Here is a 15535-nt window from a genome sequence, read left to right on the forward strand (position 1 = left end):
CCTCACTTTGGTTTTTTAATAACCGTAGTTTTAAAAAACCCACATAAGGGACTTCCCTGGTGGCACAGTGGTTGGGAGTCCGCCTGCCTATGCAGAGGACACGGGTTCGAACCCTGGTCCGGGAAGATCCCACATGCCGCGGAGCAACTAAGCCCGTGCGCCACAACTCCTGAGCCTGCGCTCTTAGGGCCCTTGAGCCACAACTACTGAAGCCCGCGCACCTAGAGCCCGTGCTCCGCAACAAGAGAAGCCACCGCAATGAGAAGCCCGCGCACCGCAACGAAGAATAGCCCCCGCTCGCCGCAACTAGAGAAAGCCCGCGCGCAGCAACGAAGACCCAACGCGGCCAAAATATAAATGTTTTTAAAAAATAAAATAAAAACCCCCATAAAATTTACTGTCTTAACCATTTTTAAGTGTTCAGTGGCGTTAAGTCCATTTACATTGTCGTGCCACCAATCTCCAGAACTTTCTTCATCTTGCAAAACTGAAACTCCGCTCCCATTGAACACTCACTCCCCTTCCCTCCTCCCCTCAGCCCCTGGCGGGCACCACTCTACTTTCCGTCTCTGTGATTCTGACAACTCTAGATACAGTTTTTGTCTTTTTGTGACTGTCTTACTTCACCTAGCATTAATGTCAAGGCTCATCCACGTTGCAGCCTATATGAGAACTTCCTTCTTTTGTAAGAAGGAATAACAACTCCCTTGTATGGACGGACCACATTGCGTTCATGTCTGTTGATGGGCACTTGAATTGCTTCCACGTTCACCTCACTTTTGACACCTGTTTGCTTCAGCTGCCTCCAGGTGCTTTTGTTATCCTCAGCTGTCACCACCAAGATCGCTGCAGGGCAATGTAGGGCTGGCCGAAAGGCCTCCCAACACGCCCAGGCCGAGGGCAAACAGCAGCAGGAGCAGTTCTCTAAGCGACGTGTCCCACCAGACGCCAGCCCAGTTCTGAACCCGCGGCTGCCCCTTCGCTCAGTCTTCCCAACCAACTTGAAACCTGAATGTTTACGAGCTGAAGACTCCCCACTAACAGGCAGCAACCAAAAGTCTTGGAAACGCACCCAACCTCAAGGAAACACTGCCTAGGCCAGAGCTTTTCAAACCTTAGTGTGCAGACAACTCACCAAGGCAGGCCCTTAAAATGTAGATTCAGCAGATCCGGGCGGGACCTGGGTGCGTGCCTTCCTAATGCGCTCCTGAGGCTGCTCCACGCAGCACGCAGCACGCGCACGCAGCACGCGCAAAGGCCTTGCCACCTCCCCTCCCCTCCCCCACCCCGTCCACACCTATCTCCTGGGTTCAGTGCAAGTTCTCCTACAAGATGGCTGTGTAAGACTCTGTGTGTCTGTGTGTCTGTGTGTGTGTCTTCCCCCTTTGAAGGCTCCCAGCAGGATTTCCCCAGCGTTTACAGCAGCCCTTCAGGCTGTCTGGCTCCAAAGTTAATCCCAGCACCCAAAACCACGGTAATGAAGGGTTCCTTCCACAGGCCCCAACACGAGAACAAAGAAAGGAGCGGGGAGAGTCTCCCATTGGCTCCACAGGGCCGCAAACACCTGCCCATCACCACGAGCAGGAGGCCCCCAAGCCCCGACCTCCCGCTGAGACGTGCCACCCACCGCCCAGGACGGCTGTCACCCCCTCACGTTCTGCCCAGGCTCTGGGCCACCAGGGCCGCAGGAAAGGCAAGCAGAGCGCGCCTGCCGGGCCTGCTGCCGAGACAGGCCTCCCAGTTGCAGCCGGGCCGGGCACTGCCCGGCGATTCGTCCACTCACCTCCTCTTCATCTCTTCCGGAGACCAGTGGTGGTCTCCTTCCTCACGCTCCCGAGCCCCTCTCACACCTGCCTTCTTCTCAGAAGAGGGCCTCGTCCACCATCCCCACGAACAGGGCGGGGGGTCAGTCACCAGCCCCTCAGCCCATCTCTGCCCCCAGGTCTGGCCTCCTCCTGCTCTCCTCCAGCCTAAAGTGAATCCCTCCAGGGCTTCCCTGGTGGCACAGTGGCTAAGAATGCACCTGCCAATGCAGGGGACACGGGTTCGAGCCCTGGTCCAGGAAGATCCCATATGCCGCGGAGCAACTAAGCCCGTGCGCCACAGCTACTGAGCCTGCGCTCTAGAGCCTGCGAGCCACAACTACTGCGCATGCGTTCTAGAGCCCGTGAGCCACAACTACTGAGCCCGCGCTCCGCAACGAGAAGCCACCGCAATGAGAAGCCCGCGCACCACAACGAAGAGTAGCCCCCTCTCGCCACAACTAGAGAAAGCCCGCGCGCAGCAACGAAGACCCAATGCAGCCAAAAATAAATAAAATAAATGAATTTATTTTAAAAATAAATAAATAAAGTAAATTCCTCCACTCTTCCCTGGGTCTCATACCCTCCAAACCCCCGGGAGCCTTCGCTCCGGCGCTCACTGCCGCCCCTTCCAGCCACATCTGTCTCCTCCTCCAGCCCACCCCGTACTGGCCGATTCCTCCCCTTCCTCACCGGCCCCAGGGACTCCTACTTGCCGCTCCCCCTTCACCCTCCCTTAACGTCCTGCCTTATTTCACCCCCGTGAACAGACACAGCACCCCCCAAAGCAGGACTCGGCCCTCCGGCAGTTGCCGGCCGGTTACCACGAAGCACAAACTGGAGTTGAAAAGCAGCCTCTCTGCGGCTGAGCCTCGATCTGAGGAGGGCAAGTCTCAGGCTTCAAATCCTTTCACTTCCCCCTCTTGTTGGCCCTTTTCAGCACCAACGTTTTGAATATTCTGCACCCGCCACGTCCTAGTCCCCGCTCCCGCCCGCATGTCCTACATCCCCGCTCTTCTCCCACTGCTCCATCCACTGCTTCCCCCTCCTTCCTCATCCAGCCCAGACTCCACACGGCGGCATCCCCACCACAGATCCCTCCACTGCCCTCGGCCCTTCACCGCGTCTGCCCAAGATTCCCAAACCTGACTCAAGCCAACCGCCCACGTTCCCTGGCCACACACGGCCAGTCAGATGCTACAGGACAAACGGCATCACATATGCACTGGCGACACTACAGACTTCTCCCATCACCTTAGGCTTCACTCCCAACCTTCCAGCAGTCCCCCCCGATTCCTTCCCCCATTATTTCTCCCCCACTCGCTATGGTGCGCCAGCCTGCCCACGGGAGCTTCTTCACTTTGCAGGAATTACCCTTCAGTTACTTCTACTCTTTCTTAAATTTTCAACCACTGTATCTTTACTGATTGTTCCTTGAAGCCTATAAACATGACCAAGTCTATACATGTTTTCAAAATTTCCATCAACCCCACGCCACCATGAAGTGACAGGTGGCAAATCTGGTCACGTCACTTCCTTCTTGCCTAACCACCTGCAGGGGCTCCCGTGGTTCTCGTGACCTCCGAGTCTGACTCCACAGCCTGTGCTCTTGGGACTAGGTTTATGAGGTGGGGTGGGAGTGGGGATCTAGGATGCAAGGGATCAGGAGAAAATGGACACGGTGGGTGTCCTGGGGGTGGGGATGCAGGAGGGAAGAGTGGAGGAGGATTTTTTTAAAAAAAGAAGTATTGAATACAATGGCCTTCAGTAAGTCACTGGGCTAGGACATCTACAGGACAGTGAGACAGTGACACTCACAAACATTCAGTAGAAGTAGGACAGTTGCTATAACAAGTGCATTCCAAGGTATCCAACCTGTGGACCTGAAATATAAGAGCTAAAGGGAACTTAGAGATCATCTCAGCGACCCCTTATTACACTGATGAAATAACTCAGGACACGGTGACCTATCCACAGTCACACAGCAAGTCACTGGCTGAGAAGAGCACGTTCAGGTATGTTAACTCACAATTCAATGTGCTTTCCAACAAATCATGCTGCCTAAGCACATGAGAGAGAAATCATGTCACAGTGAGCTGCAGATGAAAGGTGGGTGGTCACAACTTGGAAACAAATTAGATCAGTGAGAACAGCATCTTCCTATCTGGGAAAATCAACCTAGTGTAATTATAATTACAGTAATTAGCTGCCTCTAGCACCCAAGGCACTGAGAAAAAAAACCTGTGGCTCCCAGGTCCCCCGTGACTTTTCACAACCCTGCTGGGTTTTGTTTTCAGGATTAAATGAGGCATTTCCTGACAAAGACCGCAGCAGCTGTTCCCTAGGGGCCAGGAGGTGAGGATTTAAAATGACATCCTCTATGCCCTTTGATTCTCAACCCAAAGACAACCAAGCAAACAAGATATAACCAAAAACAGTTTCAATGTCACGATTTTAAATCAACTGTTCTAACAGTTAAAAGACAATTGCAAGATATTAAGTGGTATATCCCCAAAATGCCATTAACTTTCAATTAGGGGTTTATGGTATCTGGATCATTGGTTCCAAGGTGAAGGTGCCTAAAAATCAGCGGTGAACTTGTTAAAAAGGAAGATTCCCAGTTACTCCCACCGAAGATTCTAATGTAGGCCAAGGGTGAGCCCAGAAATCTACATTCTTTTTTTTTTTTTTTTTTTTTTGTGGTTCGCGGGCCTCTCACTGCTGTGGCCTCTCCCGTTGCGAAGCACAGGCTCCGGACGCGCAGGCCCAGCGGCCATGGCTCAGGAGCCCAGCCACTCCGCGGCATATGGGATCTTCCCGAACCGGGGCACGGACCCGTATCCCCTGCATCGGCAGGCGGACTCTCAACCACTGCGCCACCAGGGAAGCCCAGAAATCTACATTCTTAACAAGCACCCACACGTCCCCAAGAGGCTCGAGGAATCACACCTTCGAAACATTTATCTAAGTCTTTGTTTATAGGTACTAAACCACTCAAAAAGTGTAACAATATTCACCTCAAAAAGCTAATAATAAAATAGTGCATTAAGATAAAAATTTAACATGCCATGAAGCGCAATGAAGAAAAACAAAATGGCAGATTTTGCTAATCAAAATAATCAAATTTCAAGATTATAGAAAATTTAAAAGAAAATCCATTTGGAGGGGGAGAACACAACAAAAAGGAGGAAAAAAAGGTTGTTATCTTTAATACATAAAGAAAAATTTTAAATATATACGTGTGTGTGTATATATATATATATCACAGGTAAATAAGCAAAAACAGAAAATTCGCAGAATACAAATACAAAATAAACAGAAAATATTCAACTCAAGGGACTTCCCTCGTGGAGCAGTGGTTAAAAATCTGTCTGGCAATGCAGGGGACACGGTTTCGAGCCCTGATCCAGGAAGATCCCACATGCCGCAGAGCAGCTAAGCCCCTGCACCACAACTACTGAGCCTGCACTCTAGAGTCCGCGTGCCACAACTAGTGAGCCCACGTGCCACAGCTACTGAAGCCCATGCACCGAAAGCCCAGAAAGCCCGTGCTCCACAAGAGAAGCCACCACAATGAAAAGCCCGCACACAGCAACAAAGGGAAGCCCCTGCTCGCCACAACTAGAGAAAGCCCGCGTGCAGCAACAAAGACCCAACACAGCCAAAAATGATAAATAAAGAAATAAATTTATATTAAAAAATTCAACTCAAAAGTAATAAAAAATTAAAGCAACAAGAGTTTTAAAAATAATATTCCATGCTGGTTATGATGAAGTGAAACAGTGAACTGCATAAACTGCTTGGGTTAATTTCAGCATTACAGCTTTACATAAAAAGTTGATTCATTCAACAACCACCTACTGAGACACGTATTAGGCACCCAGCGGAGCCCACGCACAAAGAAATATAGACAAAGCCTTACCTACGTAGCTATTCATCATAGCATTATTTATAACAACAGAAAAAGCTGGAAATAATAAAAGAATAATTAAGTAAATTATTAGGATGGAAACTGTTTTTGAACAATATTTAATGAATAGGGAGATGCTTAAGTTAAATATTGAGTGAAAAAAGTAAATACATATAATTCAGTTTTCTTTTTATTAACGTTAACAAAGGAAAGACAAAATTATTTACAGTGTTAGCTATAGGTTATGGGATTATGGATACCTGTTTTCTGTACCTTCCAATAATTTCTGAAGTTATCAATTTCATAACTATTATTTTAAGAAAGACTTATCCCTGAATAAGATGAAGAAATGGGCACAACCCTTTCTTTTAATATTGTGGATGTAGGATCTCCTAAAAGGACTCCATTCAAAAATAAGTCCAAAATATTACAATTTGTTTCCACAAGACCAAACTTATAAATGTTTAAACAAGCAAACAAAAAAGGGCACAATCAAAATGCTGAATGAAATAGAAATAGACAAGAAATCAATAAAACATAGAAATTTAAACAAAGACTGAAATAAGGGGAGCAACTGGAGGGTGGACTCCATTTAACAAAAGTTAACAAGGAAAGACAAACCTGCGGAAGGAGACGCGAGTTTGCAGACAGCCACAGAAGGGACTACAGCCTCATCTAGGAGACCCAAGGCAGGAGTAAGACATGCCACTTTCTGACTAATACCACTTACTCTTCAGAAAGAGAACTACCACGGCAGGTTCGGCAAAGCCTCCCCAGCCCCGCTCCAATGGTGAAAATACAACACTCAGGAAGAGGAGCCAGAGGGTCCTGGTGGCACAGAGACAAGACGTGGACTGAAATGCAGCATCTCTTCAGGATCACCTGCCACTCACCATGCCCAGCTATCCTACATCAGGAAGCCACCCTCCACCAATATCACTCCTCTCAGCCTTCAAGTGGATCGGGGCCACCTTTAAGAGGTCTTCCTTAAGGAGCCCTTTCACTCACTGCCTCTCCTATCCGGGGACAGTCCGTGCAGGGGTCGGCACCTGCTTATGCGCTGCTCTGGGTCTCCACCTGGATCCTTGAGGACCGGCGCTGTGTCCCTCCCCTTCTCAGTTCCTATCCTATGACCCAGACTAGAAGCAGCTTTATGGTTATTATTTTTTGCGTGCCTCAACCAGGGGAGCCCAATACACCAACCCATGAAGAAGTCTCTGCTTCCGTGCTGTCAGCTCTAGAGCGGAAATATAATTTCAAGTCACCAGGTTGAATATTTGTATTTGGGGTTTAAGGGGGAACAGGAACAGACTTGCACCGACGAGAAAGTTATGGAGGAACAGTACAAACAGCTCCATTTATTCTAAATTTATCAAGAGAATTACTTATATTATCCACAACACCTGCAGCAAATCCAGATGGCCATGTTCACATGGGGAAGCTGAAGAGAGGTTACATGCGTAGAGTCTGGAGTCAAACTAACCTAAACTCCTGAAGCCTTAGTTTTCTCATCTGTAAAATGAGTGTGATCGGATCATGTAAGTAAAATGCAGCACCTGGCGTACAGCAAGCACTCAGTAAATGGGAACAATTAGCTTGCCACGTCCCCCAGCAGATGAATCCATGAGTATCACATGGGCTTGCTTTGTTGACTAACGCCAAGAGCCCTCTTCATGATTACCTCTTCCCGTGGAAAGCTCTGGGTCTCCGCTCCTCTGGACACACAGGCTAGAACGCTCAGAGGCAGGACTGGGAGCTGAGGAGCTAGGTCAGACAAAGCTGTTTACACTCTCTGTGTACTGCATGAAAGAGACCCATTTTGTCCCCCCAGCTCTGGTGTGACTCCCTGAGCAGGGCTCTACCCAGTTATGGGAAATCTATGAGGAGGTCTCAGGTGTGAGTCCACGGGTTAAGAGCCGTAAGGAGAATGGAAAAGAGATGAGTCTGCACCAACTAGCCTGTGACCTTGAGCAAGTCACTTCTCTGTCAGTTTCCTCTTCAGTCAGAGGAGCAGTTCCATTCTATGATCCCTTAAGTCCCTTCCTATGCTTTTTTGTCCCATCCTCTATCTGGCACTGGTTATAATTCTGACAGTGAGGTCCAGGGACACCTTCAAATGTGTTCCATTTCCTTCCAAAGCCACTTGCCAGTCCTCTGGCACTGCTCCCATGAGAAGGGAGGATTTGGAGTGGCTTCCATGGCTTTCTGGTTTTGTTCAGTGTGCAGCAGCTCTGCGCACTGCTCACTCCACCTTTCCTGCCCCCAAAGTGGTCAAGTGTGTGTGTGCTGGGGCAATCACTGGCTTGCAGCATGTCATCTCAGAGATGGTTTCCAGACCATCCTCTGTGTAGGTTCGGGGTGGACAAATAAACATTTCAGAGAAGCAATATGAATTAAATCATTTCCTCAACAACAAAACCCGCCCACATGCTTCTTCATAAATCATGCCTCCTAATTCCACGCTAACAGTCAGTAAACTGCATCTATTATAAAAACAACCCTTACTCCTTTCATGCCCTGACACTTAAGAATCACAATATTTTCACATTCTGTTGTATTAATGCCTTTGCAGAAGTAACAGCAATAGCTATTTCCCTGGAAAGATCCATGGCCAGGGCGCTTTCCAAGAGATACTCTTTGAATGTTCTTTGTGTCCTGGTGCACTGGGGGACACCGCCAGCTGCCTGCATCGGGGGGAAGCAGGGCCACCCAGAGTAATGCAATACTGTCTTCAAGCAAACACACCGAATGTACCCCTTCGCCCCGACAATAAAGTATTTCCAAAAATTTGATGTAACCATATTCATATAGCCATGCACAAATACAATTCCAGTGCCTGCGTTTTGCAGGGAAAATAAAGGCACATTCTGAGATGAAGCCACCAGACCCGCCACAGGCTCCCTGGATAACAGAATAGCTTTGCAGACCTTCAGCAAGATTGGCCAGAACCCGCTTGCTTTTTCGTATTATTTTCTGCGTGTCTTTATTTGCTGGGCCCAACAAGAATGGAAAAGCATCTCAAGAAAGGAGGGCGAGGGAGCGGTGGAGAATAAAAGAGGATGGGCGGGGAAAGCCGGATTTTGAAAATAGCAGCAATGAAGGAAGGCAGGGTCGCGCCGGAGGGTCTCCGCGGTGCTTACCTGGGGCGCACGAGGCCGGCCGGGCCAGCAGCAGCAGCCAGAGGCCGGGGAGCAGCAGCCCCGAGCGGCGGCGGCGGCGGCGGCGGCGGCGGCGGCGGGCGCGGCGGGCGGAAGGCCCGCGGTCGCTCGGCCCCGGGACCAGCGCGACCCCGGCGCGGGTCTTCCCCTCCATGGCCGCGCCTCGGCGTCGGCGCCGCGCCTCTGGCTGTCCCGGTCGGCGGCCCGGCCTCGCGGCTCAGCGCTCTCAGGCCCGGGAAGGGCGGCCGCTGCGGCGGCGACTGCTGGGACGGGGTGCCGCGCACCGGCGCGGAGGGAGGCCGGCGAGGCGGGGGCTGGCCGGGGGCCGGAACCGCGGACGGACGGGGGCAGCCAGCCGCACGCCGGCCTCCCCGCTCCGCCCCCTTCGGAGCCTCCAAGCCGCTGCCCGGCAACGCGCGGGCCCGGGCGCGGGCAGGCGAGCACCACCTCCCGGCCGGCCGGGCTCCTGCCTGCGGGGCTGCAAGCGGCAGGGGCGGGGCGCGGGCGCACGGGGGCTGCGCGGCGCGGGGTCGAAGCCCGGCCCGCCCCCGGGATCCGCCTCCTGGGTGGGGACGCGCGGGACGCTGGGGGCCTGGGCCCGGCCGGCGGCCGGCGCCGCCCCGACCCGCACGGAACACCCGGTCCGCCGCCCTGATGGCCCGGCGCGTCCCGCCCCCGGAGGCGCCCGCCGGGAGGGAGGCCCACGAGGAGGGGTCAGAGCCGGAAAACCTGGCCGGCGCGAACGTGACGGGCTTCTCGCTCCTCCTCTGGCTTGAGTCTGTGCGGGGCAGCAGGTGTGAGTGGGGCGCGTGCGTTGGTAGGACAGCCTTCGGGGACAAAGCGAGGGAAAGGTCGGGTTCCCTTCCCAGGAGCTCGACGTGCAGTAGAGGAGGCGAGAAAAGGCGCACACAGCTCTACCCATCCTGCCTCCCGTCTAGAGGTCTTGCCTCCTGTCCAGGTCATTGGGAAAGGAACATGCAGGATGCTCTGAGTTTGGGAAACCCGCAAACCGCGCACGTAGTAGGCCTGCAGAAGGCGCCTGCAGAATCGAATTGAAGCAGAGCTGGAGAGACCCACACACGTTTAGGCCCTTTTAGGGAAAGCAACGCGCTTGGGAGGTGAAGAGAGTGTCAAAGGATCAGCATTTGGCGGGGTAGAGTTCAGGGTGGGTGGCTGGGATCAGGAAAGCAACGGAGGGAATTAACATTTGTCGAGTACCTGCTATGCGCCGGGCATCGAGCTCCGAGGACGCCCGGGGGGGGGGGGGGTTAAAGGCCTAGGAACATGGAATTGGCAGTTTTGGATATCGCCATCCCATTGGAATGCTTGCACCAATCAGGTTATGAAAGGTGTGAATTGGGGACACTATGGTATTGCCAGGAAGCTATAGTGGACAGTGGAAAATGTGAATCATCCACATTAACAAAAGGATGCACGTTGCTCTCCAGTCCGCTTGCCCTGCTGGGCCCAGCCTTGCAGCGTCAGCCCAACTAGGCTTCTTGCCTGGTGGTAAGATTGTTGGAGAATCAGAAATAGCCCTCCCTCAGAATATGGCTGAGGGGCTTCCCTGGTTGGCTCAGTGGTTAAGAATCTGCCTGCCAATGCAGGGGACACGGGTTCGAGCCCTGGTCCGGGAAGATCCCATATGCCGCGGAGCAACTAAGTCCGTGCACCACAACTCTTTGGTGAATATCCAAAGAAAATCACTATTGTGAAGAGATATCTGTACTCCCACGCTCAGTGTAGCATTCCTCACAATAGCCAAGACTGGGAAACTACCTAAGCACTCATCAACAGGTGAATGGATAAATGTAGTACACAAACACACACACACACACACACACACACACAGAGAGGAATATTATTCAGCTATGAAAAAGAAGGGAATCCTGTCATTTGCAACAACGTGGATGGACCTTAGGGGCATTATGTTAAGTGAAATATGTCAGAGAAAGACAAATACCGTATGATCTCACTTATTTATGAAATCTAAAAACATGGAGCTCAGGGGACTTCCCCAGTAGTCCAGTGGTAAAGACTCTGCCTTCCAATGCAGGGGTCGCAGGTACAATCCCTGGTCAGGGAACTAAGATCCTGATCTAGAAAAATAAGACAGACACTTAGGTGAAGTAGAGAAGAGAGAAAAGGGAAGCTGCGATAGAATAAGGACTCAAACATCTGGCTAAAGGGTCTAGATTTAACTTTGTAGGCAATGGGGTATCATTAATGATTTTTGGAGATATTAGAACTAAGCACAAGAAGGATTACTCTATTAACAATATATAAGATGATTTGGAGAGAGAAAAGACTACAAGTGGAGAGACCCAATTAGGATAAGATCTTAGCAGTGCATGACTGAAGTATCAAGAATCATAAGGTTTTTCACCATCAAATAGACATTTTAAAAAATTGATTATATCCATTTGTGCCAGAGTATGGGGAAATAGGCACTCTCAGATTCTAGTGGTGGAGGTGTAAATTGGTATAGCCATTTGGGAGGATGATTTAGCCTTATCTATCAGAATTTAAAATCAGCTCACCATCTGGTGCAGAAAATTCCACTTCAATATGTATATATATATATATATATATATATATTCTTTTTTTTTTTTTTTGCTTTTGCTTTTGCTTTTCTTTCCCTTCCTTCCTTCCTTCTTTCTTTTCTTTTCTTTTTAGCCAGGCTTAATTCAGACAGGTAAATTCAGCCAAATAATTCAATCAGATAAAATTTACCTTTTTTTAAAGTGTACGTACAGCTCAATGGGTTTTGACATGAGTAACTGTCACTACATTCAAGATATGGAACTTTCCTATTGCCCTAAAAAGTTCCCTTGTGCCAGCCTACAGTCTATCCCCTGCCCCTACCCCAATCCCTGGCAACCACCAATCTGATTTCTGTTTCTATAGCTTTGCCTTTCCCAGAATTTCATATAAATGGGATAACACAGTACGTAGCCTTTTGTGTCTAGTTTCCTTTACTTAGCATAATGTCTTGTGATTCATCCAAGTTGTTGCATACATCAGTAATTTGTCCCTTTCTATTGCTAACTAGTATCCCACTGAGTGGCTATACCACCATTTGTTTATCCACTCACCAACTGATGGACATTTGGGTTGTCTTCAATTCTGTTTTGTTTTGGCTGTTATGAATACAGCTGCTATAAACATTTGCTTCCAGGTCTTTGTGTGAGCCCATTTTCATTTCTCTTAAGTAAAAACCTAGGATTCGAATTGCTACGTCATGTGGCAAATGTATGTTTAACTTTATATAAAACTGCCAAACTGTCTTCCGAAGTGGATATAATAGTTTACATTCTCACCAGCAACGTATGAGAGTTCTGGTTGTTCCACGTCTTTGTTAGCTCTTGGTTTTATCAGTCATTTTAATTTGAATCATTCTAGTAGCCATGCAGTGATACCTTGTTGTGGTCTATAATTTGCATTTTCCTGATGACTAATGATGTTGAGCAACATTTTATGTGCTTACTTTCCATTAATATTTCTTTCTTGAAGTGCCTGTTTGAATCTTTTACTAATTTTATAATTGCATTGTTTTCTTATTATCAAGTTGTAAGTATCTTTACATATCCTGGATATAAACTCTTTTTCAGATAAGTATTTTTGCAAATATTTTCTCTTAGTCCATAGCTTGTCTTTTTTTTTTTTTTTTTTTTTTGGCCACACCGTGCAGCAGGCAGTATCTTATTTCCCCAACCAGGGAGCGAACCTGTGTCCCCTGCAGTGGAAGCACACAGTCTTAACCACTGGATTGCCAGGGAAGTCCCCATAGCTTGTCTTTTTATTCTCTTTTTTTTTTAAGATTTTTTTAAAATTATTATTTTATTTATTTATTTTTGGCTGTGTTGGGTCTTCGCTGCTGCGTGTGGGCTTTCTCTAGTTGTGGCGAGCGGGGGTACTTTTCGTTGTGAAGCGTGGGCTTCTCACTCCGATGGCTTCTCTTTTTTTTTTTTTTGCGGTACGCGGGCCTCTCACTGCTGTGGCCTCTACCGTTGCGGAGCACAGGCTCTGGACGCGCAGGCTCAGTGGCCATGGCTCACGGGCCCAGCCGCTCCGCGGCATGTGGGATCTTCTCGGACCGGGGCACGAACCCGTGTCCCCTGCATCGGCAGGCGGACTCTCAACCACTGCGCCACCAGGGAAGCCCCTACGATGGCTTCTCTTGTTGCAGAGCACGGGTTCTAGGCGCGTGGGCTTCAGTAGTTGCAGCATGCAGGCTCAGTAGTTGTGGTGCACGGGCTTACTTGCTTCGCGGCATGTGGGATCCTCCCGGACCAGGGCTCCAACCCATGTCCCCTGCATTGGCAGGCAGATTCTCAACCACTGCGCCACCAGGGAAGCCCATCTTTTTATTCTCTTAATAGTATCTTTTGAAAAGCATAAGTTTTTAACTTTGATGGAGTCCAATTTGTAATTTTTTTTGGCTTATGCTTTTTATGTCCTGTCTAAGAAAATTTTTATCTAACCCAAGGTCACAAATATTTTCTCCTATGTTTCCTTCTAGAAATGTAATGTTTTAGCTCTACAACTCATCTGAGTCAACTTTTATATATTTTGCTAGATAAAGTTTGAAGTTAACTTTTTGCATAAGGTGTCCAGTTATTATAGCACTATTTGTTGAAAAGACTATCATTTCTCCATTGAATCAATTTTATACTTTTTCAAAATTTATTACAATGTACATGTGGGTCTATTTTTGGACTTTCTATTCTGTTCCCTGTAAGATCTATCTATCACATGAGGGAGGGGAGAAAGCAAGATTACAGTATAGTGTAATTCCATTCATGAAAAAAAAAGTATTGATTGGAAATCCACTTTCCCAGTGGGAAAAGAAATAAAATTGGGAGAGGGGTTGAGGAGTAAATATTTGAAGAGAAATGTTCACTTTCATGGAGAGGAACATTCATTTGTTACTCTATATCTGAATGCATCTGACTATAATAATATTACATCATTTGCATTTTTAACACAAGCATACTGCTTTTGTATTTAAACTTTTTTTAACTAAAAACTTTGTGAGTTTGAGGGGAAATCAGAAAATGGATGAGACACATTCTGGATGTTAAATCAGCTCATGAAATATGAGGAGAGAAAAGAATAAAAGATGATTCAGAGGTTTTGAGGCCATATGTTCAAGGGTAGATCAAAGGAAGCCAGTGGAGAGGCTGGGGTGGAGGACGAAAAAGGTTGGGTGTTGAATGCGCTGCGGGGAGCTGGGCCAACACCCAGGGAGTGATGTTAGCACGAGTGGTGGGTGGTGGAGGTGAGCCTCAGGCTTGGGAGATAAGGCAGGTAGGGCTAAAAGTACAGATATGGAAATCATTTGCACAGAATTATTAGCTAAAGATGTGACAGTGAATGAGTATGCCTGGGAAGAGAGGAAAGCAGAGAAGAGGGCTGAAGACAGGCCCTTGAGAAAGACCTTCATGTTGAAAAAACGGAAGAGGAGGCAATGAAAAAGGCAGGGAAAGACTCTGAGAGAAAGCTGAGGAGAACGACTGAAATGTGATGTCACCAAGGGCCTAGAGGGCTGTTTCAGAAGGCCATGGTCAATGTCAGGGACAATAGGACTGAGAAGATCTCTTTGGACTCGATGACATGGTCATTAAAAAGAAATTTTCTCTTGAAATGGGGGATGGAGAAGGGTAATAACAAGAGTAAAAGAATGAGCTGGTTGGGAAATAATGGAGGCTACAGAGAAAGGTTATCTGGCAGGGTTGAGATATGTTTTAGGATAGATAAGCCTGAACATCCCCGTAGGTACAACAGAAGGTGTCTGAAGACAGCGAGAGAATAAAATGCAAGGGAGGGGCTTCCCTGGTGGCGCGGTGGTTAAAAATCCGCCTGCCAATGCAGGGGACACGGGTTCGAGCCCCGGTCAGGGAACATCCCACATGCCGCGGAGCAACTAAGCACATGCACCACAACTCCTGAGCCTGAGCTCTAGAGCCCGTGAAATACAACTACTGAAGCCCATGCGCCTAGAGCCTGTGCTCTGCAACAAGAGAAGCCACCGCAGTGAGAAGCCTGTGCACCACAACGAAGAGTAGCCCCGGCTCGCCGCACCTAGAGAAAGCCTGAGCGCAGCAACGAAGACCCAACACAGCCAAAAATAAATAAGTAAATAAATAAATAAATAAAATCTATTTTAAAAAATGCAAGGGAAAGATAATTGACAGAGTAAATTCTCAGAGGTCAGAGGAGATGGAATTAAGAGAAACATGTAATTCTTTTGAAAAGGTAGAGCCAGTAACCCGCGGCCCAGTATCAGGAGAGTGGCTTGATGCAATTAATTACATTACAGTAACAAGAGGCAACGTTATGCTTCTGTTACAATAACTGTGAGGAAACATAAGATGTGTTTGGGTTAAATGGAGAAAAACTAAATATAAAATGGTTTATGAATTGACAAAGCAATGAGTATGACTTGAAAGGAATTGTATAAAACTTAAAATTGCTGTATTAAGATGATGAGATTATGAGCATTCTGTCCTTTGATGTTGTTATATTTGTGCTTTCAATAAAAAAGTCTTCCTCGGGCTTCCCTGGTGGCGCAGTGGTTGAGAGTCCGCCTGCCGATGCAGGGGACACGGGTTCGTGCCCCGGTCCGGGAAGATCCCACATGCCGCGGAGCGGCTGGGTCCGTG

At 48.5% G+C, this 15535-nt stretch overlaps 1 protein-coding gene across 2 annotated transcripts in view; it reads right to left on the reverse strand.

Moving 5' to 3' along the window:
• KIAA1549 (KIAA1549 ortholog) overlaps positions 1–9140 on the reverse strand; it is a 147737-nt gene extending 138597 nt beyond the window's left edge. Inside the window, exon 1 of one of the 2 annotated variants that reach the window (XM_067747139.1) lies at positions 8853–9140. In XM_067747139.1, coding sequence (XP_067603240.1) covers positions 8853–9024 — 172 coding nt within the window. In that variant the 5' untranslated portion in view covers positions 9025–9140. The remainder of the gene's footprint in view (positions 1–8852) is intronic. The other variant, XM_067747140.1, reaches the window with a different exon arrangement.
• Between the last annotated feature and the right edge of the window lie 6395 nt (positions 9141–15535).

Source organism: Pseudorca crassidens, chromosome 8 (genome assembly GCF_039906515.1).
Source record: "Pseudorca crassidens isolate mPseCra1 chromosome 8, mPseCra1.hap1, whole genome shotgun sequence".
In the NCBI taxonomy this organism is placed as follows: domain Eukaryota; kingdom Metazoa; phylum Chordata; class Mammalia; order Artiodactyla; family Delphinidae; genus Pseudorca; species Pseudorca crassidens.